This window comes from Hermetia illucens, chromosome 3, assembly GCF_905115235.1.
Source record: "Hermetia illucens chromosome 3, iHerIll2.2.curated.20191125, whole genome shotgun sequence".
NCBI classification, from domain to species: Eukaryota; Metazoa; Arthropoda; class Insecta; order Diptera; family Stratiomyidae; genus Hermetia; species Hermetia illucens.
In genome coordinates, this window is record NC_051851.1 from 66,600,700 (window position 1) to 66,627,479 (window position 26,780).

The 26,780-nt window shown below is 38.6% G+C and overlaps 5 protein-coding genes across 10 annotated transcripts; 2 read left to right on the forward strand and 3 right to left on the reverse strand.

Annotated features, from left to right (window-relative positions):
- Nucleotides 1-1,069: 1,069 nt before the first annotated feature.
- LOC119651702 (diphthine methyl ester synthase) lies at nucleotides 1,070-2,176 on the reverse strand. The gene is made up of 2 exons (XM_038055415.1): nucleotides 1,956-2,176; nucleotides 1,070-1,863 (listed from the first exon to the last, which is right to left on the reverse strand). The coding sequence occupies exons 1-2, from the start codon at nucleotides 2,088-2,090 to the stop codon at nucleotides 1,171-1,173; spliced, it is 828 nt and encodes a 275-aa protein (XP_037911343.1). The 5' UTR covers nucleotides 2,091-2,176; the 3' UTR covers nucleotides 1,070-1,170.
- A 27-nt stretch (nucleotides 2,177-2,203) lies between these two features.
- LOC119651700 (probable tubulin polyglutamylase ttll-15) lies at nucleotides 2,204-8,652 on the forward strand. Of its 3 annotated transcripts, none has more exons than XM_038055412.1 (4): nucleotides 2,204-2,376; nucleotides 2,793-4,033; nucleotides 4,092-4,305; nucleotides 8,427-8,652. In XM_038055412.1, the coding sequence occupies exons 1-4, from the start codon at nucleotides 2,275-2,277 to the stop codon at nucleotides 8,541-8,543; spliced, it is 1,674 nt and encodes a 557-aa protein (XP_037911340.1). In that variant the 5' UTR covers nucleotides 2,204-2,274; the 3' UTR covers nucleotides 8,544-8,652. The 3 variants fall into 3 exon arrangements, with proteins under 3 accessions (XP_037911340.1, XP_037911341.1, XP_037911342.1); XM_038055413.1 differs by having other exon boundaries at nucleotides 2,218-2,462; XM_038055414.1 differs by having other exon boundaries at nucleotides 2,225-2,462; nucleotides 3,444-4,033.
- Nucleotides 8,562-15,289, reverse strand: LOC119651699. 2 transcript variants are annotated; one of them, XM_038055411.1, is made up of 4 exons: nucleotides 14,188-15,289; nucleotides 13,150-14,133; nucleotides 8,823-9,046; nucleotides 8,562-8,758 (listed from the first exon to the last, which is right to left on the reverse strand). In XM_038055411.1, exons 1-4 carry the CDS (start codon nucleotides 15,224-15,226, stop codon nucleotides 8,684-8,686), a joined length of 2,322 nt encoding a protein of 773 aa, XP_037911339.1. In that variant the 5' UTR covers nucleotides 15,227-15,289; the 3' UTR covers nucleotides 8,562-8,683. The 2 variants fall into 2 exon arrangements, with proteins under 2 accessions (XP_037911339.1, XP_037911338.1); XM_038055410.1 differs by having other exon boundaries at nucleotides 13,150-15,289.
- A 237-nt stretch (nucleotides 15,290-15,526) lies between these two features.
- LOC119653187 (helicase SKI2W) lies at nucleotides 15,527-25,795 on the reverse strand. Of its 3 annotated transcripts, XM_038057741.1 has the most exons (9): nucleotides 25,598-25,795; nucleotides 25,141-25,345; nucleotides 24,158-25,068; nucleotides 17,200-18,638; nucleotides 16,938-17,141; nucleotides 16,279-16,882; nucleotides 16,039-16,217; nucleotides 15,836-15,970; nucleotides 15,527-15,770 (listed from the first exon to the last, which is right to left on the reverse strand). In XM_038057741.1, exons 3-9 carry the CDS (start codon nucleotides 25,020-25,022, stop codon nucleotides 15,567-15,569), a joined length of 3,630 nt encoding a protein of 1,209 aa, XP_037913669.1. In that variant the 5' UTR covers nucleotides 25,023-25,068; nucleotides 25,141-25,345; nucleotides 25,598-25,795; the 3' UTR covers nucleotides 15,527-15,566. The 3 variants fall into 3 exon arrangements, with proteins under 3 accessions (XP_037913669.1, XP_037913670.1, XP_037913668.1); XM_038057742.1 differs by having other exon boundaries at nucleotides 25,162-25,713; XM_038057740.1 differs by having other exon boundaries at nucleotides 25,141-25,713.
- A 70-nt stretch (nucleotides 25,796-25,865) lies between these two features.
- LOC119653189 (trafficking protein particle complex subunit 6b) lies at nucleotides 25,866-26,570 on the forward strand. Its single transcript, XM_038057746.1, is given in 4 exon segments — nucleotides 25,866-26,052; nucleotides 26,113-26,263; nucleotides 26,266-26,369; nucleotides 26,431-26,570. Coding segments are annotated over 4 exon segments (450 nt in total). The 5' UTR covers nucleotides 25,866-25,983; the 3' UTR covers nucleotides 26,557-26,570.
- The last annotated feature ends 210 nt before the right edge of the window (nucleotides 26,571-26,780 follow it).

The following is a 26,780-nucleotide window of genomic DNA, read 5'->3' on the forward strand; positions in this document are numbered from 1 at the left end:
CCGTACAATACTCCATAATGAGCCAAAGGGTGTTAATGTGCCCTCTTTTGGAATCTTAACGATCACCCGTTCTTTCAGATCGCAGTGTCAAAGTTTCGCAAATGCGAAAGCAGCATTCTTCAGAAACTCCAGGGGCTGCAAGAAAACGTTCTTCATGTTGCGGTGACTTGACATATCATACACAAGAAGTGGAACTTTTCTGGATATTGTGCATGAGAATCTTGGTAAAATGCTCTTTCTACGTCTTCAACTGCTTATCATCATGAATGGTCGTATAGGTCGTTCACAGCACCATCGAAAGACAAGCTCTTTCGTGAGGCGGGAAACTCTAGCGAAATCCTTTCTATTTGTGGCAGTGGTGGATCCTTTTTGTTAAAGCGTATGCTGCGGTGCACTTTTCGCACTTTTTGACAAAGACGAAACTCCGGGGCAACAGAGCTCTTAGTGTTTGCACTTATCGGGGAGGAGAAGTATTCTCCTGAGCCCCACCATTTCATTTCCCTTAGGCCCAGAATGTCCAGTTTACATCGCTGGAATTCTGGCTAAGTTGGAGAAAACGATAATTCTGGGATCATCGATAATGTTTTCGAATAATGTACGCATATTTCAGAAACCAATAATATAATCTGTTTTTATTAGCTATGAGGTCAGCTACTATCCGAGATGCTGGTAACGTGTTCGTAGTGAAGAAATTGCGAAATGTATAGATTCAGGTACTAGACGAATTTCTACTCTTATTGGTCGCCTTTTACAACAAGGAAGGAATCCTTTAATGAATATTTAATTCCCAACTCAATGGGTATGGAAGCATAGACGACTAAAATTTCAGACAGCGTCCACAAGATTATTATATAATTTGGCGGGAAGCGATACCATCTTTACAGTGAAGAACAACGTCGACAGAATGGGTAAATTGATCACATGTTAAAAGTAATCGTGGATAAGACACATTACTAGAGCATAAAGATCCTGTTACGGTTTTGGCCTACTGTGTTAAACATTTACAATAACCATATTAACTATTTTCACGAAATTTTTCTATGGCCAAGATGATTTAAATTTCGTACTTTTGATGAAAATGAAAATTTTAATCGCATTTCGAATATATTAAAATAGGTTTATGCACAAATATAAAACAGTATTATCGCCTCACATGTACAAATATTTCCATTACTTCTTAAAAAGCGCCACATATTCTTCTTCTAACGGATGTAACTTTTCAGCCGGAATGATAAGTGAATGTAGAGGGGCACCTAAATCGCTTTGCACCATTTCTAACATACTGCAAGCAACAATTTGTTGGCTTTCGTGGCCAACTCGAGATAAACCGATGCACAAAGATTTTTCTGTGTATGCCAAGTCTTCATCAGCAATTCCTTCACTGCGTTTCTTCTTTAAAATCTCTAATAGCTGCACGGCAGCCTCATTCACACTCATGAATCTCGGCGGCATATATTCACGTTTCTTCTTCGTTAATGATTCCAGCGTTGGCTCCTTTACTTTAATGTCCAATAAGCATAATGTATGCAAGTTGTTGTCACGGTTCATTTTAATTTTATCGTAAAAACTGTCCGGTTTCCATGTGTCGTCCCAATAAGGTATCGAAATGGTCTCACCAAATGAATACAGTTGCAATCCACAACAGCCGGCGGCATTTAGAATTGAAGCGTTGTGGACTACTTGAAAGGGGATTCCCTTTTCTTTGGCTCGCAGGATGAAGTCAGTATGAGTTGTAGCACCAAATGGGTCACCTACGACTAGCAATGCAACATCATGAGTGTTAGCGCCAGCAAGGATATCATCTGCTCCTTGTTCAACTAATTCACGGTCGGCTAAAATCAATGAACGGCCGTAGAATTCCTCCTAAAATATAAAGCGTTCAAGTTTAGTGAAATAAGTGAAAGGTTCCCTTTCCTAAATAGTATGAAGTATCAAGAAGTATCAAGCATCATTACCAGTGCTGTCTGTCCACACGTCAAAATGGATGTATATGACTCCAAGTAAACTCGATCACACTTTTTTATAATTTCTAATCCTTTGACTGTCACATCCTTGGGGTCGCCAAGTCCCAAACCAATTAAATAAAACATTTCCCCGAAAACTTGCACCAAGCTACCTGTTTGGCACTCTCCGTATGTTCAACCTGCAACGCACGTGCGTTTGTTATGACATTTCAGGCATCCAATTATGGTTACGTTCGTTAGACGGGGGCTTTTCATTCATAACAATTCTTCAGGCCGCCTACACTTCTTCCCGATTGTACGATCCAAGTCCATGGTAGTGCTAACTTACTGTCAAATACTCACTAATTACCGTTATGTTCACATCCCATATATTGGGTGCGGAAGTGTTTGGAGTTTGTCCTGTCTTGTTAAAGTAAGTTAAGTTTCGCGATTTAGTGCTTTAAGTAGAAATATTATCCGAGAAGTATGACATCAGTAAAGGCGGAGAAATCAGCCACGGTAAGGGAAGAGCAACAGGTGAAAGTTGCCATTGTCATTTGATTAATGAACACCTGTTCCGAAGAAGATCTTTTGGTTTTGAGAGTTTCTATCGTGTTTCATTCTAACAAATATTCATAACAAAATATAATATATAAACATATTCAATGCATTAAAACTCTCAAGGCATGACTCGACGACCAATGACCTTTCTCCCTGGATTTCGAGTTTTCAAAGTTAGAATTTAATTGCTTAGAACTGAAGATGTACACTTTCGTTTGCAAGTGACGCTATCTCTCTTAAAACTTACCCCTACCACAAATATCACCAAAAATATGATTTTTTCTATAGGAGCAAAGTAATGAGGACAAAACTTTCCAAGATGCAACTTCTCAGCTGTTCGATTTGAGGACAACAAAAGGCCAGGTTCTATTTCTCATTGTGACGGTGCTAATATCTTGTTGCATTCAATTGCTGCCAAAAGACACGTTCCCTTCGTTTTACACAAAATTTTCACCCTCTTCAACATTAAATCCAACTACTTCCAATTGTTCAGAAGCAACCATCCCATTAGAATCAATAAAACGGCCAAAGTATGCTATATACGGACGAAGTCGAAGTGACGAACATCTGAAGCATGTTCATGGCGTCCTTCAGCGATTGGGTCTTGAGCAAGTTGCTTTCGATGATGAATGGGATGTATTGTGGGCCCACGACTACCCATTCCGGGTGCATGCTCCAAGAATGAAAAATCTCAAACCACATCAAAAAGTCAATCACTTTCCTGGCTGCGGGTACATAACAAGCAAACTTGAATTGTCTACAACAAACGTGCCACACGTTCCGAAGTCATTTAAACTGCCGCTGGAAAAGGATAAGTTTCTGGAGTACACAAAACAACACCCTGCTAAGCTTTTCGTCCAAAAGCATAATGAGCACCGACACATTTACATAAAGTCTGTAGACGAGATAGATTTTAATTCTAATGAGACGTTCATTCAGGAGTTCATACATAATCCTTACTTGGTGGACGGTTACAAGTTCGATATTGGCGTTTATGTGATAATTACCAGCGTCGATCCCCTGAGAGTCTACATCTACAAAGGAGACGTTCTTTTTCGTTATTGTCCAGTGAAATACCATCCGTTCGATGCGAAAAATGTTGACAAATACATAGTAGGTGACGATTACCTACCTTCATGGGAAGTTCCGTCGCTCTCACCATATTACAATGACTTAGGTTTCGGCATGAAAGATTCGTTCGATGCATATGTTCGTAGCCATAACCAGGATCCAGATATAATCTGGAAGAATGTAGAAGAAGCCATTTTATCGATAATTCTGGAAAAGGAGAAACATATTGTGGACATATTGAAAAACTACAAATCCAAACGCAATTTCTTCGAAATGATTCGCTTCGATTTAGTAATTGACGACAAACTGAACGCGTATTTAATGGAAGCAAATATGAGCCCAAATCTCTCATCAGCACATTTTAAAATGAATACGTTACTCTACGAACAGGTGCTCTATAGTTTGTTGAACCTAATAGGGATTGGAAGTCCAGTGAAAAGAAGCTCATTTAAAAAAAGGTATATCACAATGTTGGGTACTTCATTTTATAAATTAAATCAATTTATTTCTATTTAGAACAAACAATGTGGAGGAGATGATATCAGCCGAGAAGAATATAGTGGTTCACGCAGAAATCTGTGCTCAATCGCCTTGTACCGAATCCTGCAGTACTGTCGAATGTAAACTATGCAAGCCGTGCTTGTCAGATGAAGATCTAGATAGTCTACATAGTGCCTTCAGAGAGCATATACATAGAGTAGACACAAAACGAATATTTCCCGTTCGAATAGTAAGTAATTGTAGTATTTGTACTTAACAGTTCACTGCAATGGTGTAGCATGGATAATGCTTCATTTCTTAGTCACGAGCCTAAGGATATATTCACTCAGTGCATCTAATCGAGCCTTTCTCCAAGGCTTCTTATTTCCCATCGCGAGAACCCAATCCAATCTGATTGGGGAAGTAGGTACTTGATCAAATCTATGAATAAAGAGACGGCTTAGGGTGGCGCTAGCTCTTCTGGTCTGACTGGTAGTAATGGATGAAATTATACGGATGCTGGACAGGAGTGGGGTGAAGGTGATGGCGTATATCAATGACATTGTAATATCGACGTAAGGACGTTTTCTTCCGTTCTCAGCGAGATTACGACGGGCACGCCTGTGGACTGTAAGTCGCAGACCAGAATTCTCCTTGCCTAAATGTGCGAAGATTGTCATTTTCCCGCAAATAAAGAAACTGGATATGATCATAGATAATAAGTTAAATTGGAGGCTAAACATAGAGGGAGGTTTCAGGAGCCGTGTATAGGTTTCTACACCTCCAAGAGACCTTTATGCAGAAATGTAGTTTCCAACTAGAGGGTTCTATTGTATGTCGGCGCTGAGCAAGAAATGCAATAGGATCCAAAGAACCGTATGGGAAAGTGCTACTGGGGCTCCTCCCCATACGCTGTATGATGCAATGCTGTCAGACTCCGAGTCTGGACGCTGAGCAACATAGCCTTACCGCTATAATAACATCCTAAACGAAGTACCATGGGAACTTTATTTTATTGGTACTTCGTAACAGACTACACCATACGCAAGCAGAGTTTTAAAAGGAATTTGTCGGTGGGTTTTCCCGCCATAGCAAAGCGGAAGACCAGCGCTGTTTTACGGGGTTAGATACAGTATTCTTCCATCGTCATCATCAACAGTGCAACAACCAATATTCAATCTAGACCTGCCTTAATTATGAACACAGGACATCTCGGTTTTGACCCGTGGTTCATCAATGCGATAAAGCTGAAAACTGACTGGCATCCTGGCCTATGCCATCGCTGCATCTCAAGCAGGGTCTGCCACGTCTTCTTTCCATAGGTATTGCTCTATAGACTTTCCGGGCTGGGTCATCCTCCCCTATACGGATCAATGAGCCGCTGCAACCTATTGACTCTGATTTTATCCATAACCAAACGGTCGTGGCCTCGCGCACGATTGAAGATGGTAGACATTTTAATGGTGGATTACACCACCGTTTGATTTGTTCCACACTAAAATCACGTTTTTCCTCATTTAATGCGTAATATTCGTAAATTTCCCATAATTAAGCCCATGCATGTCATTCGAAATCCAATATAACGAGGCAACTTTTGTCAACTTTGCAAGTTTGTAAGTTTATGTACGATTTTGAAATTAGTTTAAAGTTTGAACAGTTATATCTTCGAAGTAACGGTGACCTTTGTACTTGAAAAAATATCCATTTGTATGAAATTTTATGTAGTTTTTAAAAATGGTGTCATATCTGGGAGTAAAGGTGACGATTTTCGACACTATTTACGAAAAACGCTTTAACTCTGTAACGGTGATAGATAGAGTTGGTATTATATGGAAAAATTTTCTTCAAGTGAGTGGTACAACCCATAATTAAAGTTTCCACCATCGTCAAGGAGACCAAAAATTCATTAGAGGATTCTTTTCTCAAATATGGATAAAAGTTCACAACTTTCCGTCCTGTCTCCGAAGAATACATGAGGTCTGACACTGTCCTGTATAGTAGGAACTTTGACCCTATGGTAAAATGTGACTGCCAACAACCGTGCATGGGTTTCGTCGACATAGCTATTATCGGTTATGATTTTCGACCCTACATAGATACGAGAAATTATTAACGATTTCAAAGTTGTATTCTCCTATCTTTAGTATTCTCAGTTGACCAGTGTTATGTGATGTTGTTTCTATGGTTTTTCGTGCTGACATTGTTATCATGTATTTTGTCTTGCCTTCATGACGATCTGGATGAAGGGAATTTGTATATCTCGGGTTGTTCTTCTCATAATGTCGATAACGTGAGTATTGGCCAACAGTTGGGGACTTAAAGAGGATGGTGCCTCTGGCATTAGCATCATCTTGTCTTACGACTGGTGTTGATGGTGAAAAGTCTCGAACATGATCTTGCTGTTTTTATATGGCCTCGTACATTGGTCAGCGTCAGGTTAGTGAATCTTATAAATTTGATCGAAATACCGAATTCTCTTATAACCATGTATAGCTTTGCCCAGGCCATGCTAACATAGGCGGCCTCGAATGCAACGAAGAGAGAGTGCAGCTGATGGACATATTCGAACAGTTTTTTCACAGTTTACCTCAGAGAGAAATTCTGATTCTGATTTGTCAAGAGCTTGAGCTTGCAAGATAGATCTTGTAGAGCTTAATATTATAGAGGTATTATGCTGCACTGGGTGATATCCTCTTTTTTATGTATGGGACAGATAATGCCTCGTTGCCAGTCATCAGGCATTGATTCGTTGTCCAAGATCTTGAGCATAAGTTGATGAATTGCTTGTATATTTAACCGCTTTGGCTGTAATTCCATCGGCTCCTGGAGGATTATGATTCTTAAGCCGATGAATTACACTGACTATCCGTTCCATGCAGAATTTGCCCGTAATTTTCAGTTAGCGGGACCTTCAATTCGCCATTATTCTAGTTGTTAAGCAGTTGCAGCAGTCGAAATACTCAACTCATCACCTTAAAGGGCCGATACGGCCAGAAATCAGATTTGTTTTGGTAGGTTGAGCATCGAGATGAATGGCGCTTTACTGTCTATTAGGTCAACGGAGTTCGTGGTAAGTCTCTACGTGTGCACATATTCTTTGAGATTGCTGCATTGCTCGACATACAACATTTTTCTGCTCCGTTTTATTTACAATGATGTTCGAACCAATCGTTTCCGTTTTTTTTAGCGGCCGGTTTCAAATATGTTTATGGCCGCCGCAAAGATAACGCCTTTCAGGTGGTTGTGAACATAATTTGCCGACGCTTAATCTCCAATGCTTTTGTAAGCAGCTGTGGCGGCATTAGTTTTACCGTTATATGTGTTACGTGCATTTTGTTATGGAAGGCTTGAATGATTGGGTTGCTGTGATCATTCGAGCCCGGAATATCATGTCAACAGTAAAATTGATAAGAGTCCGTTTTTCAAGAAATACTTAAAAATAAAACGAACGCCAGAAGTTGTGTATGTGTCTGAGATGATTTCGTCACCCCAGACACACAGCTTCTTACGACTTCTTGGTGAACAAGGGGTTGGAAGTAAGCTAGCTCAGGTATTGATAGAAACCAACACTATAGTCTAGGGGTGTCTGTATGGCGAGGTGCTATCACCAGAGCTATAAAAAAAACCAAAAAATTGTAAGAATTAACCATTTAGGTGCACCGGCACTTAAATGCAGATTCACTGAAATGACAGGTGTTTGTATGCCTGTATGCTAGCTGGGCTGGGGAATGTGAGAGAACAGATTTACACATTTCAGTCCTCTCATGCCATGTAGAAGACTTTACAGGAAAATGTGCGTTGGCCCCGCATGGGAATGGTGGAGGCAAATCCTGACAAATATAACAGTTAGAATGGAAGAGAAAACCGTCGGATCGACCGCGCTCGGGGAACCGGAATGCATCCTCATACGATACTTATTTTGCCTGAAGTGGCAGTAACGCATAACCTATGGGGTTTCTACATTGGGGCATTGTTTAATAACTCTGATATTTGAGCAGGGATTGACCACGGCAACTTGAGGCATAAGAATCATCAACTTTCTCGGCCAAGTAATTAGTAGATCCATTATTTTGTTTTGTTGAAATTTATCTTGAATGTTCTCCGCAGTAGTAACAGTAAACAAATTTGGAAAAAATACTATTAATATATTTTGAAACGCAGGCTTACATACCATGTTTTCCGATTGTTCGGATAGATGTTTAATTCCATTAAGCATTCTCGTTATTCAGTTCTTCAAGTCGGGTTGCATATATAATGACCGGTCAGATATGACAAAACACAATGTTATCAGGAAATAAAAATAATTTAAAAAACGGCGGCCTTGCACTTGGAAATATTGGAAGATTACAACACTATTATTTCTTGTTGCAGGGTAAGGAATCGGATTACGATTTCGATAAAGCCACGAAAGATCTTACGCAGTCGAATAAAATGATGTCTTATTGGTTTCACGGGAAATGCAAAATGGAGTCATCTTGGTGTACTTAACAGTAAAACTAAACCAACTTTGCCCGAATAAATTAGATGTATTTTATTTTAACCAAATGTATTCCCGTTTAGTGTCTTCAATAAAGAAATTTTGATTATTTTAGTAAAAAATTTGTCTTTTTTTATTTGATTCGCTAAACTTAAAAGTATTTTTCAGCCGGTGGTTGAACACAAGGATTGCAAGGTTTCTTCATATTCTCGCGTCGCATATTTTCCTGATAGAGGTAATACATAATACACTGTTTTTTGAAAATCGAATTAATTTATCAAAGAACATACCAATTGTACTTTCTCCGCATAACGCTCACGCTGAACAGCCAGATTTTCAAAATCTTGTTGACGCTGAATATTTCGTAGTGCATTGTATCGGTATTGGAGTAAATAATTAGCTAAATAATTAATAGGATCACTTGGTTGATAAATTGTGATGGCTGCTAATGCTTGACGAAGTGGCTTCCCTAATGTATATTTTATGTAACTTTCGCTATCCAGTGGCAGTTGATCTGAAATTTTAACAGAATTTATGAGATTAACATTTTTACAGATAATAAAGCACATTTGTAAATAGATGTTGTCAAAGGTCAGTACGGTGAACATTCCTTCTATTTTAAAAAATATTCATCAGCTTACGACAAAAATAAGCCAGATAAAAAGCGTGCTTGGCAAAAATTGAGGCATGAGAAACTGTTAGTAGTGGAAAACTCCTAATACTGTGCAAATTTTTCAGCATTATAACTACCTAAGAATTCTCTTAACAAAATATCAAAAGACCAAATAAAGAGTAGAACGCATCACGTTGACACAACCGTATACATATACATACGATTCCTCATGTAATTCTAAGCAAAAAATACTAAGCACATCTTTTTAATTTCTTAACCCTTTAGCTGAGACAGGGATTTCTTAAAAAATCGCCGCTTTTACACCATTAAAGACGTAACAACTCATTGCATTAGAATTAACGTTGAATCGTGGTTACAAAATACTACTTAAAAACTTCAATTAATTCAAAAAGTAGTTATAGCTACACTTCCATCTCATGTGCGAAATTCAAATTATTTCTCAATGCCCTATACAGAAACTAGTAAAATACGTTACAATTAACGCAGGAAATTACACACTTGAAGATAATTAGGTATGAATTCCTGAAAATCTCCTTCCTTATTGTTACATGTGCTTAGCAATTTAGTTGCAACTACAAATATGTGCTAGCGTAGGAAAAAATAGTGTTTCTTCACCACCACATTCCACTAAGTACACAGTTGCTTGAAAATGTGACTACATTGTTAAGATAGTTAACTATGACCAACTATTCCATGAGGCATACTTTGATACCCTCTTATAACTGGTCTAGAAGCGGCGTACTGTGTGGCAACTCCTATTTAGTACACAGCCATGGGCCCTAGTTATAGCCTCGCCAGAAATCAAAGAAATTTCGGAATGAAAGGGAAGCTGATTATGGCTTGTCAATCGCAAATTCATAAACTCGTAAGAAAACACGTCAGGAAAATTTGCCTGATGCATTTCACTGGCATCTTAGGAGAAGTTAGGGAATGAAACACTAAAGGATAATCAGTTGTTCAGGAAAATTGTTGTCCGGTCAATAGAAAATCTATTCGATGATTTTCGATATGCTTGCAAACTTCTTGGGTCGGAATCTTCAAAACATTTCAATAAACATATTTTGATTCTATTTTATAAAACGATAATTTTTCTAAGAGGCTATAAGTGAGGCTATAGACCAAAGCTGAAGTTGTCAATTCTAGTGACCGCAAATAGAGTGCACCCAAACTGGACAGATCCATTGAATAGTTCAAGTGCATCAATCATTAGTGCTATACGCCAATCGAATCTATCAACATTTGCTTCTGAATAAAATTTCGCTGCTTGTTAATTCGTTATCGTTATAGAAAAATTTCTTGTCTTGATTTACATTTCAAAAATCGCTGAAAACCCACTCCGTACACAAAACATAAACGTAAAACCTATGTAAAATCAACTGTCGTATATATATAACTTCAATTCTGAATTTTTGTCATTATCTAGACTAATGATAGCATCAAATGCATTCTACCTAAACCAAAAGAAATACATACGCAGTATGATAAGTAAGAACAGAAATTGTTCAATGATCCGGAACATATTCAGAACAAACAGAGCATTACCAAGAACAGCTTGGGAAGCCAAAAAAAGAGTTTGCTTTAAACTGAGGGAGTCCTGAAATTATCAAAAAAAGTCCTTTAATTTATATCGGCCTTGGTATCGCTTCATTCACCTTCTTGCCAGAACAGGTCATATGCCCAAGCGAATTCAAGTAGTTATGGGTGCTCACAACGGACAGACATATGGGGCCTTATCAGAATTCCAAGATGATTTTTGCGAATCATCTTTGATCACGGTCACGACAGGATTTGTTGGATTGCGTTCCATTAGATATATCGGAATCTTGATTAACTCTGAAATTAATTTTTATCGACATCAAAGACTTGTTCAACAATCTGACCGTAGAGATGGCAAGGAATTAAAAGCTTCCGTAAGTTTATTAAAAATATTTGTGTTCTTCACACTTCGATAAGTGTTAACTGGTACTCGGAATACCGCATCTATAATGATAGAAACTTTCAACCAAAGAAGAACGTTCATCAATTTTCCTCTTCAGTAGCACTTGCTCCTGACTACGTCACAGTAAAGCTTATATGGTGGAATTCATACAAATTTTCCAGTCCGCAGACAAAATCCCGGTAAGTTGTATAAAAACAATGCATTTAGACCCCTCCCTAATTTCTTTTATTTTTATGCTCAAGGTGACTTAAAACGTTTTATAATTCGCAATTCCAGCTGCAAAATCTCGTTAATTCGTACTATTTTGAAGAAGGGGAGAGGACAATGAGAAATGCGAGATAAATGTTTTTTAAGAAATCATGTAATTCCTATAAAGCCAGAAGCAACTTTACTGATCTGGTGTTAGATATTTTTCTTCCTACAATGCAGTTTCGTTTTCGTTACACTCGTGGCATGTTACCATGCCTACAAAAAAAATTACTTTCTCTATTAAAGAGAAACAACCAACCATAAACGACATGGCCAGTGGCGATAAGCAAATTGATGTATTCCAGTGCTTAAAAGCTTCTCGCTCAATCAAATCAATCCTGGAAAACAAGGATGCAATCGCCTCTCAGATATCGAACAGTAAAGTAAATATAAGCCTTATATTAAATTCAGAATTTTCCAAACTAATTTCAGAAATTTCCAAATTAACTTCATATTTTTTCAAATCAAAAGAGTTGAAAAAGAATTCTAATGCTGATAGAAATTATGCGGTTATTATAGTGCACAGGGTGTTTGAAGCGTACGCTGTGAATAACGTCTATATTTGAAGGAATTATTAAGGCATTTATTGTTATTTCTATATGTTAAGGACGATTCAATTTTCTACCTTGAATAGGTGTTGCAATTAGTGCATTTGATGTAGGATAAAAATACGTTCTGAAAGACTATTTTTATGAATGGGTGCTGTTGTTTATGGTTTGCAACTGTAGATGGTCGGAATGTTACCTACGGCTGTGAATAATAATTTAAGGATATCGAAGTCCTGGGCCAAAGACAAATTAGCAGGCATTGGTTGGCTCCTTCCCAATGATATGCTGAACTTTTATTGTAGCATGCAGCTTAGCAAGGGGGTTATCATCTATCATAATATAAACTTAATGAATGTTTTTTCGATAATTTTCATAATGTGCACAGCAGATATGCTGCATAAGAAAATGCTTGGTTTAAAAGGCAATTAACATAGGTTACTATAAAAGTATAGAAAAAGGAATTTTCGCGACAACTTACTTCTTAAAAAATGTAACAGGACTTTTACTTTACCACTGTTTCGGATTTTCACTGGACAAAACTTCCAAGTACCATGTGATTATGCCCTTAAGAATGCACTTAAAGTCTTTCCTGCTTGTTATTAAAGGCGACTAAAAGGGATAGAAATGTACGGCCTCACGTCAACACCGCTTTGGATAGGGATAAGTTCAGTTGGGTTTCAACTGAATGTTCATTTTGCTGAGCGATTATTAAAAAACGATTTGTTTGTGCTGTTTTTAATACATATTTAAGATCTCTTCGACAATTTATAAAATAAGAGTAAGATTTTAATGCATTGACTTTCAAGGAATTTCTAGAATTTTAGTTTGGGTCATAATTACGACTATTAAGATTAGTTTTGAAAAAATATGGAAATCAATCCAGCAGTTGAGAAAAATGAGAAATTTTGAAAAACGTGGCTTGGAGATAAAAGTGTGGGTATGAAAATTGAGAATATTAAAAATATTAAAGTTAGAAAGTTATTATGCTCCGAAAATGATCTATATAACACCACCTGTAATTCTCCTCCTCCGTCTGTTTTTGACTAAGGCTTCACTATATTTTCATGTTATTTTCGTTACTGAATACATAGGTTAACGACCCCGTGTAGACTTTTGAAGTACATATATTAAGAAAATATAAAATTCCCTATAATTTTCACATGGGGACCGGATTTTCTTCCTAAGAAACTGTATTGGGCATTGTTTTGAAACGAGTCATTCAATGCGAAAATAAGATATTTATTTACCTTTGGTTTCTTCCACTGTTATCTGAGAAGTAAACGACGATGATTCCGATGCATTTTGGTCAATAGAGGCTCTCACCTTCTGTGTGTCCAAACGGGAAGCCACTTCAGATGACGTGCAACTTGTTTCAAACGAAGCGCTTTCTCCTCGGGGTCCAATGGTACCACTATCACGTAGATATGCACTACCTACCGAAGTAACATAAGTTTTCGTTTTTGTTTTGTCAAAATAAAAGACACCGTGGTCATCTACTTGGAAATTTTCAACATTTTGAATTTTTTTTAACACTCCCAACTCCTCAGCGAATGTTCTTTTTACAAGGTATATACTAGCCTGAATTTCATCTTTCTCTGTTTCTTCCATAGTTTCTTGTAAGAGTTGTTTTAAATTTTGAATTTTTGATGATTCGAACGCCAAAAGTTCTCGGGCTGCTTCACTTAATTTAGATGCTTGTACTAATGAACGATTTTTGATATCGTCTTTTTGCTTTTCGAGATCCCGGATACGCTCTTCCGTTAAACCCGTCAACTGGCCTATTTGAACGGCAACATCTTGCAGTCTTCTAGGTTTATCATCTTCCAAAACTTCAATCTCATCAGCAATAACTCGCTTTTGCTTTTCTATTTCTTCAAGGTTTCGTTTGAAAGAACGTTTTCGTTGGAGAATTATCTTATTCAGATCAACTAATTTATTCTCAAGGTTTGTTAGTTCAGTAAGAGCATTTTCAATTTTTAATTTATGTGTTTGCATTTCAGCTCGTAATTCTTCCTGTGCTTGAACTCTTAATGATGTAAGAGAGAAATTAGAGGGGGTTTTAAGATCGCTCGAATCGTCTGCGCCTGCTATACCTTCTTCCTCATAACCAACTTCTGCGGGATTTTCCGCGGCCTCCTTGGACTCGGTCACATCTGATTTAATGGTATTCTCTTCCTGCTCTTTTATATCATTTCTCTCATCTGTATAATCTTGAATATCATTCTGGTCGCCTTGTGGAAATTCAGCTTTGATCTGTGTATCAACATTAGAATTTAAAATATTACCTTCTTTTTCTTTTTCAGTCACCACTTGTTGAGACTTTACGGTAGCTTCTATTTTTATTTCGTCGGTAATTTCGGGTTGCTGTCCTTCGGCAGTCTCTGGTTGTGGTTTTTCGATAACATCTAGTTCATGGCTTTCAGTCAACTCTAGTTGTGGTTTTGTAATAGTATCTACTGGTGGTACATCGGCCGTCTCTGCCTGCGTTTCCTTGGTTGCAGCTGCGATCGACTCCTCAGTGGCTTTTGGCGGGGGTTCTTTGGCAGTATCCTGTTGTGGATCTGTAGTAACTTCAGATTGTGTCCCTTCGGCAACCTGCGGCTGCTTGTCTTTGTTACTTTTTTCAGTTTCTTCTTGTTCAGGTTGTTTGATATGTTCATCGCCAGACTTGCTTGCTTCGGACATAGCAACTCTATATGTTGTAAACCGCAGTCGATGCCCTGAAAAGCTGCCGAGTTTCGGAAACGATTTGGCCAAATGCTCGAATTTTAGGCTACTAGTAGCAAGTGCTTCGGTATAAATATGAATAAAAGTCTCTTTCACCCTTCGTCTGTTAGCACTCCTCTGTATATTTGAGAAATTCTCCTTGACTGTACCTATATCAGCCTTCAAGTTCGATAATAAGTCATAAATCCACAAAATCGTTCTTATATTATAAATAAATTCAGTTGACGCTTCTATTTGTAAGCAGAAATTTTGAAAGTTTGCAATAAGAAACAATGTCGACTCACGGACTGCTTCGAATAAATCTTTCAATAGAGTGTCCTTTGAATGTTGTTCAATACGTTTTGAATTTTCCGTTAAGAATTTCAAAAGCTCCCTGTATTTATTTTGCAGAACTTCGAACTGAGTACGGGCCAGATGTAATTGGACATGTGAAGTGGGTCCGTCTGTATCGACACCTTCGATTATTTGCTGGAAGTATTCTAATTCTTCGACAAACTGGAGAAACCTTATTTCGGGCAGAAGCAAGTTGAGATTGCCCTGCTTTATTTCTATTCTTTTCCGTATTTTTCGAGCTTCGTATTTGTCCAAATCGCTCATTAGTACAACTGAAAATGTATTTGAAATGTTTGAAAGAGAAGAAACGGGAAAGGCCAGGAAATGACTTGGGCGATTTAGTATTTGTTTTTTTTTTTCGGGGTCACTGCAATAATTTTAGTTTGCTTTTATTGAAAGTGAATTTCGCATGTCTCGCAGTTGAAACAGGTAGTTCTTAATTGAAAGTCTTTAAGGTAGGCAAATGCTGTGGGTGGCATTAACATTGAACCGTGGCAACTGGAAAAGGTCAGACTTTTTATCCCTGGAACTGTCAGGAAGCCATCAGAGAAAAACTAATTTCTATTTTAATGGCAATGTAATTTGACAAACAAATATACAAAGTCTACAAAGTAGTATACAAGCTCGCAGTGAATACAATATCTCTTTTGATGGTATTTGAAGCTTCTTCCATTTTGCTTTGCAACGCAGGATTGCCGATTCGGGTTGCCGCCGTTTTCACGTCACGCAACGTTTCGTCCAATTGCTGGATGCATCTTACAATAATTCCCTCCTGAACATCTGTTAGCTCCATTATTTCTGCAAATGGCTACAACAAAAGAAATACAGAGTTACAAGAAGGTATATTCTCGACAATCACATTTTCCAATCTACCTTATTGCGGGCCCATTCATATACCACTTCCACTAAACCGAAATTTAGTCGAGTTTTTGCTTCGGTTGATGTGACTTTGTAAATTTTTTCTTGTTTAGTTATTTCATCATCAACCTCGATAATTTTTTCCATTCCCTGATAAAGAAAAAATGATACTTCTAAGTGAAAAAATCGCGGAAGAAATCCTTGCGAGAGAAATATACTTCTTTTAGCCTATCAGTCAGCGCAGGTGTTACATTTGTTTTCGCTTGGAACACTAAACTGGATAATAATGCAGCAATTTCGGCGGTATCTAGATCGGTAAAAATGTTACAGAGTACCAATTCAGTTATAATCAACTCGTTTTGGCCCATTCCACATGCGACATTTCCTTTGATAGTGACTGAAAGTTTCAAATGACAGCAAATATTCGTATATATTTAAAGTGAAGTTAATAAATTTACCTTCATTCTGGTCATCAATATAATTTAAAGCACGCAACACCTGCAATTTGTTGCAATAATCTGGATACAACTGCAAGCTTTTCTTGGAGATCGTGAACTGGAGATCGGCCAATTTATTTTCCAGATTCTTTCTATCAAAAACTACTGCGAACTCGTGTTCGAAATTGGCAATATTTGTATAAGGAACTACATCCTTGAGTAAACGTTTTAGAGATGAGATGGTTTCCAGGACATCTATATTCGTTCCGTCGCTTCCCAGAATATTTATTTCTTGCGTCATGTTTACGAATTGCAGTGAATTTGGATCAGCAATGTATGAATTGTTCAGATTGTGTAAGTCCGTGACAGCTTTAACAACGCTGGGTCCGGGAGGTGAGTCTTTAAAGCGTGGTATTTGGCGCATATCCCAGTTTTTCAGTATCAGATCTGCGTCAACCTTAATATCTTTTTTAGTGATTTCAACGATATCAGTGGGACCGATCTTGAGCACAGCATGACCACCGATTCCTTCCGGATGGAAGTGTTTATACTGGGGTGTTAAAGATATCATTTTGTGCCACAATTCGCCACGATCAAGGAAATTCACTGACGACTGGCTTTCTTTCTATGTTAATAGAATGTAATATTAGCATCCAAATGTACAGTCACATAGTCCTTACCTGGTCTAGTGTGAATGCTTTTTCTTCGGCACTTGTTTCGTTTTCATGATCTAAAACCAACACTTTGAATGCTATCTCCTTACCGTACTGCGCTACGACGGACAGTAAAATTGCAAGTTTATTGTAATGATGACTCTGGGAAATAATAAGAACCCTCCCAATCTTCAACTCCTTTGCGATTTTCGGTTGCGAGATTAACAATTTCTGTAATAAAAATTAGAAATAAGTTGTAAAATTAAATGGTTTTCCAATCGGCACTTACCATAATTTGATCCATTTCCTTTCTGTATTCAACGGCAACATCATAAAAAGTGCAAAGCGGTTGCAAGCGTACATCCAATTCTTTTAATGTTGAAATTTTCTCCTGCGTTAACTTCAGTTGTTTTTCGGTTTCGGGCAGTTTTTGTTTAGTTGGAAATTCCTTGAAACTATGCGACATAATGTCCTCAACGGTTACATTTTCGAAGCGTAAGCAAGTTAATATCATTGCATATGTGAGCAAGAAGCGAGATTCCAGTCTCATTGGGCGCCCAAGAATCAGTGACCGTAGCTCAATATCGGACGGAATTTTATTCTTACAAAGCAGTATTACAGTCCCATTAGCATCGTGACCTCTACGACCTGCACGGCCGGCCATTTGTATATATTCTGCCGGTTCCAACATTCGCTGCTCATTCCCATCAAATTTTATGTGTGAGTCAAATATCACCGTCCTTGCTGGCATATTCACGCCCATCGCAAAGGTTTCCGTAGCGAATAACAGTTTTACTAGTCCACGTTGGAAGAGCATTTCCACAATTTCTTTTAATATTGGAAGTATTCCACTATGATGTATACCAATACCACGTTCCAAAGAGCTTTGCATAGATGTCACTTGTGGAAGGATACGGTCAGGAGGTTTAAGTTTCTGCAAGCATTGCTGAAAGAAGCTTCGAACCAGACTCTTTTCTTTTCCGGTGTTGAGGTCGCATGACTGTAGAGCAATTGCATTTCGGTCGCAACGATTCCTTGAAAGCGTAAATGCAACAACAGGCAGTTTATCGTTTCTTTTCAGATAATCCACCAGGCCAACCCAAAGTGTTTGATCTTGTTTTGGATTCGGTGGCCCTTTGTTACCACCCTTGGCATTTGCTTCCTTTTTAGCCACCGCCATTCTATAATTTTCAGTGAGAAATTCCCCTTTTTCATTAACAATCACGAATATGTCGTTTTTGCTCTTCCCACCACAACCAGTGTACAAATGGTGCATCAAGGGAACTGGACGCTTCAGGGTGCTAATCACGTAGACCTTTCGCTTTTTCGTGTGTCCCACCCAGTTAGCAAATTCCAATGTATTTGGTACTGTTGCACTTAACATAATTATGTTCACATGTTCCGGTAGTAAAATCAAGACCTCTTCCCAAACATGACCTCTGTCTGCATTGTTTATGTAATGGACTTCGTCGAATATCACATATTCTAAATCGCGAGTGCTATCACTACCACAATAGAGCATCGAACGAAGGATTTCTGTAGTCATAATGAGGCAAGAGGCTGTTGGTTCTATTTGTAAGTCACCGGTAATAAGACCAACGTCTTTAAACTTTTCTTTGAAGTCACGATATTTTTGATTTGAAAGTGCCTTGATCGGAGAAGTGTAGATAGTTTTGGTCATGTGATTTTGGGAGAGGGCGATGGCATATTCAGCAACGACTGTCTTACCTGTAAACATACATGGGTTGAAATTTGAAATCGATATTCCGATATATATGTAGCTTATAAACCTTATTGACTGCACGATGGATAAGAGTGGTGAGAGAGTATCTTTGTACTTTTGAGAGTGACATAAAAATAGTATACTAAATAGTATGGTTATAAGAAGAGTTCAGCTAGGAACTTACAGTATATTAGAAAGGAAAAATTATTTGTGAGAAGAAAAACAGTAGTACCAATTGTTCATTAGTAAGCCAGAAGCAAATTACCCATGCGAACATTCTTTTATTTATAGTCTATTAGCTGAACCTGGCAGACGTTCTGCTTTCTCTGCCTAGGTATATTTGTAAAAACTGCGGACTTCCTCGTATACTGGAAGAAACAAACAAATTAGATGGTACATTTGACCTTAGACTTTGTTCCCACGTACTCGAGACCTGATTCTGAAATGGATTTCATTTGAAGTGGCTGTTGACAAGAAGCTTACCGTAGGTTATGTTACCATCGGTACAGGGATAGCGGTCTGAGACATATACTCAAGAAGAATTCTTGGAGGATGTACTCCCGATTATTTGCGGTTTTAAGAAGGTTGTGCCCATATCGCGAGCAGAACTTCTTGTGGGCTTTAGTGTACAGTTGCGCTGTACAAATCGGGCGCCGTACCACTTAGTTGCGTCAAAGATATTAGATATATTAGAATAAACCAGTACCGCTGTACCAAACATGGTGGAGCTCTGATTATGTCCTCCAAAATAATCCGTGTCTGAAGAGGATTTTGTATACACGACAGACATTTACGTTAAACCCTGGACAATCAGTAGCTTGTAATAAACTGAGAGTATTCGCCTTAAGATACCGGGTTTCTCCTGATTTTAAAAACGATCTTCCTCTAATTTTTAAGTTGTTTAATAAAACCTTATTAAAATTGGTTTATTGTCTGTCTGTCACACGCACTTTTCTACTGATTGACACGACATTTGGTAGGAATGTGGGAACTGTGAACGTCCAGACATGTAGTGGGTGATATGTTTCTACGTCGAGATGAAGGGGGTCCTTATACATGCAAAAGGGGGTGTACACTTTTTTTCATCGATTATAGTCATGTTGAGTATCAAATGATATGTTTTGATTAGTGCTTTTCGATGCCGTACCTGGTTTTGACATTTGTTGGAAAAGCGGAGAGAGGTAAGGGTCGAAAATGATGATTTCTTTAACGAGCCCAATTTCAGAAACTACCCAACCGAAAAATTTGAAATCTGCCCTATACTCCATTAAGGAGCAGACAGGAAAAACTAAAATATTTTGTCTTGGCAATCTGAAATTGGAGAAAGAGGAGGGGAGGGGTTGCTAACATCTCAAAGGTAGGCACTGCTACCACCAGGATGATAATTGCTTGACATCTGCTTTCGTGAAGATAATAGTTAAATTAGTCCTTTCATGGATAAAGGATCACCTTGAAGGCCTGTTCAACGAAGAGCAGATTGACTTTGGTTCTGGATCACCTTGTATTGATCACATCAGTGGATCTGTATAGAATATACTTCACCTGCGCTTCATCGGGCAAGTTCCATGTCTAGATAGTGTTGCTTCTGTCGAAAGTGGCATCGAACTCGATAACGAACTCTGACATATCAGATCGGTTTTCGTTGTTTTGTTCATTAATCTTCCCTCTGTGTTGTAATATGGGAGCAGCAGATAGAAAGTTACCGCTATTGTTACTCGGAAGTTCCAAGCTTCCAATCAGAGTACTCTAGTCTGAGAACATATTAAACCAAGAACTACGTTGACATACGGTAAGTTGATTAGAAGGGGAAAGTGACAGAGGGATAGGTCATAATTGCGTGCTAAACAATGCAATAGAACACACTATTCGTCTTAGCACTTATTGGAGTAGAACAGTAGAGTGCATGCCTTTCGGAATTGTCAGCAAATTAAAATGATAGCCCATAGACGTAGTGTGCATAATACGACAATTCCGGCTTCTCTACTTCAACTGATCGATAGCTAATTGATTTCTTACCCCTTCTTGCTCTTTCGGTATTCATGAATGTAGTTGGTATGCTATGAAGCGTTCACATAGAAATATAATGTCTTCCTTATGAGCCGATTTATTAATCGGTTCTGTATGTCAGGAAGAAAACATTATACTCATCGGTCAAAAGCTGATCTTTCTAGTTTTTCTCTATTTGTATCTTCCCCTTTTTTTAGTCTGTGTTGCAAGGTCGGCTCATCGTGATCGGTTGCGCCATTTTGCTCTGCCAAATGCCTGATCTGAATGCAGTCGCGATTCTTTCAAGTCCCCATCCATCGTATCAAATCACTACGCCACTAGTTCAAAGGAAAATTTTTGTCTTCATTACTGCGAGGCACTTTTTTATGCCTTTTATATTCGGCCAACATTCAGAATCATAGAGGATAACAGAGCGTAAAGCGATTTCATAACGCGTTTCTCCACTGGCTGATAGTATTGACCCGAGATGTTTAAATCGCTCTCTTCTCCCTTTGTATCACATTCACATATGGCTTGGGAACGTCACCCGTTTTTAGTAATTACCAGACAGGTTCTTGACCATTTACTGTATCGACGTCTCTATTCAAATTATTGGAAGGCACGCCTATGCATAGTGATATTTCATAAGCTAAGTCAAGGAAACTAATTTGAACCACTCAACAGAGTCGCCGAGAATAATTCAGTCGGTTGTCATACTAACATAGATTTTACTAGAGCGCTTGCAAATTTGAGTCCAAATATACCCAATCAAGCTTATCCCGAAAGTCTTCTAGGCAAGACATGAGGGTATTGAAACGCGTTTCAGTAAACGGGTTACGATAACAGTAAACTTGGTTGTGACGCTATGCTCTGTTTAGGGGGAAATCATAACAGGCTTTATCGCAATGAGTAATGAAAGTGAAGCGCCAATCACATTTTCAGCCGGCAATCTACATGTGGAGCCTAATGCACAAAGAAGAATAGAGCAGCAGTAAAGGACTGTAATTTTTTGAAAAACGCTATGAAGTCAAGAATGCGATCGAAAAAAAATTAAATCTAAATAGTAATTTTGATTGCAGTGTATACAGTTTATATAGCCATAAACATCGTAGCAATTCAGAGGGCACCTTTACCTTGCTATACAGTCACCCTTTATACGCTATATAATACTCTGTCCTGAGAAACTCTCGAACAAAGAACTGAGTCGACATATGGGCCGAGCTATCGGTAGATGTATTCTCTAAGAAAGGGCAACAACTTCATTGTTGGCTATGGCATGCAATGCACTCCACAACCCTAGACTGGGCGACGAATAGGTCGCCATGACGCAGAACAGTAGAGAAGTGTAGGCTTCTCGGGAAGCCCTGGAGAGAGCTGAATCACATTTCGTAGAGCCGTCAACAACGGCAGATAGGTGTGGTGGATGTGCTATGCTACATGCAAGGGATATGCCTTACCGTATAACCTACCAGGCTTCGGTCGTCGGCCTTCTCCTAATAATAATATGTATCGGCATTTTGACATCGACAGATGACATCGGAGTGATTATTGTAACACATATCAAACAGATCAAGATCCTCATAAAGGAGGGTCGACACCTCTATGATGCACCGCCACATATGCAATCGACGAGCATCATACCATCCCTCGATAGTTAGCACGGAATAAATCTATTCTGGAGTAGCAAAAGAGATGTGACGATAAACGGACGCTGAACCCCCAGAATTATCCGATATCTTTCAAAATGAATTAACCGATGATATAGAGAAGCTAGTTAGAACCTAACACAATTCCCAAGCGGACAAGACGAGTATTGCTCGGCATTCGGTGGATATGGAGCATGTTACCTTTTAATGGTCCAGATATGCGGCCCTTAGTACGGAGGTGGAGCTGCCCCTGGAGGGTTATCGATTCTCGAGAATATCGTGGAGCATTCTAACTTCAGAAATAATCTAGATTAGAGATGGGCGACTCATAAGTGAGTCGACACAATTATGAAACTCAATCCATTGATGTAAGTGATGCGACTCAGCACAAAAGAGGCGAATCGATTCAAAAGAGTCGGCGACATGGAACCGCCTCAATTGATGCGAGATACGTCAACACAAACTCAACGGCACAATAAGAAAGCTGCACATCCGACTCAGCGAGATGTGATTCCACTCAACTAGTGAGGCTGCAAATGAAGCCAATATGAGTATTGTACGTACTTATGTATGAGCGACATTTTACAAATCGATGACATAATTACAACGAAAATAAATTTTTCGCATGAGATTATCACGTTTTGATGAACAAGGTGAGATAATATATACATACATACATACATGCTATTATCGGAAGCAGGAGCTATGTAAGTTATCGAGTGAAACTTTAATTTCGAAATTCAATCTTGTTTTACTCAAAAATTAATGCAACTAATTGCAATTTTGCTTGTTGATTAAAATATTACCTCGCAGTGGCACAAAGGTGCAATTAAATAGTTCCTTCTTCAAATAATTGACAATGTTGCGTTTTAGATGAATTTAATACACTAGACGTTATTCGATCGTCAGAAGAGATCTCTAGCCTTGAATTTTGGTCTTTGGAGTATGGAATTGGATTGGCTGATTGTACTGTGGGTAGAATTGGGAAATACGTATAATATTCCGCTAGGAATTGAGGAATGCGCTTCTTGGGTTTATGGCGTAAATTACAGGTAAGTGATGACTTGAGGAGTGGTTTATTGGACGGAGATAGGAATATGTTAACTTGCATATAACCCCAGTGTACCCAGAGTTTTGTATATTTATTCAAAGAATAAATCTATTGTTTTTCAAGACTTCTTCCTAATTTAATTAAGGCTTACGAGTTGTGCCAAGTCAAGGAGAATTTGACCCGCTTATAACATAGCCCGATCACGACAGCTCCAGTGACAGACGCGTGCAAATGCATTCAAGATTACGGCGGTCTGCACGGGGCACTAGCCCATAGAAGACCACGCCGCCAGGCTCGGCATCCCTTACAATTGGCATTGCCGAAGCTGCGGATAAGGAAGGAAACCCTCAGGCACTTCCTCTGCGACGACCCAGCTATAGGTGGAGTCAAGCTACGGACACTGGGTAAACCATTCTTTGGGGACCTCAGAGAGATTTCTAGCTGCAGGGTGGGAGAGCTGCTCTCCTTCGTGAATACTACGGGCTGGCTCTGAAGATCCGAGCCGGCTAGAGTCTGCCTCCCTGCCCCCATAATAGCAGTCACGGTCTTAGGAGTTTGTGGCATCAAAACGGCGCACCACAGCGCTAATTGAGCTTCTCGCAGCGGCCACTGATACCTACCTACCTACCCATAATGGGCCAAACTTCTCTCTTTCGTGCAAGTTTACTACAGCATATACCATTCGTACTTTCGATTCCCGACTTTTCAACATTCATAAAATAAAATAACAGAGGCTTTCACTCTGCTTGAATAATTCTGTCGGCGTATGTAATTTAACTGATTAAAATCGATAATTTAGGCTTTTACCGATAACGCGGAAATGATAAGGAAATTTACATACCTGCAGAAGTGTGCGCTGCTACGAAAACATGTTTCCTCTCTTCCAGCAGAAGAATTGCTTGCTTCTGGAATACATCCAATTCGAAGGGGTATGTCATTGCAGGGTTCGGTATCTTCTGGTAGAAATCAGTCACCGGATGAGTTATATCAATCATTTCAGCCCATTCTAAACTCCTGATTTTAATATTTTCGGTATTGGATATATTAAGAATAGGTTGCACGTCCGGCGCAATTATCATGTCATCTGAAATCTTTTCAATTTCAGTAATAAGCGGAGTCGCGTCCTCCTTTTTCTCTTCATCTTGTGGTTTTGTTGATTTCAACCAATCATCAATCTCGCTGTTTCCTTGCTGCAACACGTCCAATAGGTTCACTGTATCCTGCTTGCTTTTCTCTATTTCTTCTGCAGTTGCAGCCTTGCCTTTTCCGCTTTCAAATTGTAAACCCGAAGTGAACCCAGGGGCAATTGAAAGCAGATCGTTTTCAAAATCAAAATTATCGATTTCGAGGGACTCGATGTTTTTTTCCGGTTCTTCAAATCCGCCAGGCCAAAATGGAAAGTTCATGACAGAGCCTCTCGTGGCTTCTTCGATCGGGCCCGGTGCCCGCCGTAAGGACATTGAATTTCGAGCATCGCAGCCGGCATCAGGCACTGGGACCTCCACAAAATCAACTATTTTTCCTGTAACATATTCACGTTGTGGTATCAAAGTAGTACTAGCTGGACAGCTCGGTAAGTGGTATAAGTTTGTTTCGTCTGGCGTTCGAAACAGCACTTCGGGTTGTGGGTCGTGAATATCCAAATCTGGGTAGAGAATGTAGTTCCGAAGAACATCTTCAGGCTTACTTAGAATTTGAGGCGGCATTGATTTGTTGGGTCTGTAAATCGGGTGATTTTTTCAAAAACCGGATCTATAGGAAGCAAAAGGATTTTATTTGATATCAACTTTATTCATAATTTATGAAGCAAATATATATCATTACCTTCCATGCACTAAGACTTACGGGTAAACCCAACCGCTCTCACTAAATCTCTGTAATGTTGATGATTCTGCTTCCTTTTTTACATTATATTATCACCATCTACTAATTTCAGGCTTACTGGGTACACTTCAGAATTCCCGTTTTTGAGAAGAAATCTCCACTTCTTCAATTGACGTGTGACATATTGTGCCAACTTTCATATGTTCTTATTTAGAAGAGTACAGTTTCACATCAAATATTGGGACACATGTTTGTTTATGTTTAACAAAATTACATTAATTAAAATTAACAATATAAATCAATTATATTACTGCATAGTTTGAAGTAGAAAATTATAATTAAATATCTAAATGATTTTCAAGGTATGTTTCTAGGTTAGGACGGTGACCCGAATTTTCAAATCAGCTAGCTTACCGATTCACTTAATAATTGAAATATTTATACAATATATACATACTTCCATAATGCACCGCTCCTGGTAAGCCACAGTTCAAATAGCTAATCGCAGAGGGAACATGAAAATAGCCTGGGTCGAAAAATTATTTGAACGACTGTAAATATGTCTAGATATGCAGAAGTTATTGTAACACTCAAATAAATTAATGAATTAATTAGATCGAGTATATTTTAGGGAGGGACAGATTCTGTTGACTATAACTTTTCCTTTTTTGTAACGATCAGACCAGCTTTATTTTCTAATCACGTTTTCCTCTGACATATTTGAATTGTTATTCAGCTGCATTCAGCCATTGAACAATTACCTGCTCTTTTATTTGTACGACTTGAATGACACTTTGACACTTCCAGTGTCTGTCAGGAGATTGTTTTGGTCTCTCTGTTGCAATGTCGGACGATAGTATTTTTGAGTATTTGCATACAGAAATCGTAAACTATACCCTACTGCAAAGCAAGGTGAATAGTAGAACTATCTTGTTATCCACATTGTAAACTTTGGTGCTTTACTGGTTCTAGGAAAATGATTTGTCCACCCTCGAGTATATAGGATACACAACAGGCTACAGGCTAATCGAACGTCTCACCCGGGAATGGACTCGATTCAAAGACGAGCTTGAAACCATGAAGTTCATATGTACTGATTTCTGGACAGTGATTTATAAGAAACAATCGATAATCTTCGTACGAACCATCAAGGGGTGTATGTACTTCAAGATAATGCCTTCAGATTCCTCACGAGAATATCACCCAAGCATTTAGAACACGCTCCAAAGGTAGTATTCAATCAATTGTATTTACCAAAGGGGAGTGTACATCTAACTTCTGTCTTTGCAGTTTGTTGCTTTTACCTGTGGTCTGGTGCGTGGAAGTTTAGCTAATTTAGGTATAAACAGTACTGTTACGGCAGAGGTGCAGTCCATGCCTTCATGTAAATTCCATATACAAGTTAATAGAAATTAAATTTAGTAAGTTCACTTGTGTTATTTTTTCCTTTTTGTCACTATACTTCCCTAAAAGTTAATTATATGTTTTTAGATGTTATTAAACTTCACTCGTACACGATTGTAATCTATACCTTGACAAAAATTGAAGGGCAAAGACCATGTTTACTTAAAGGTTTTGAAATAGAAATGCTGTGAAGAGATGTGACCATTGAATAGGTTCACTTTCTTGAATGCAGTGTT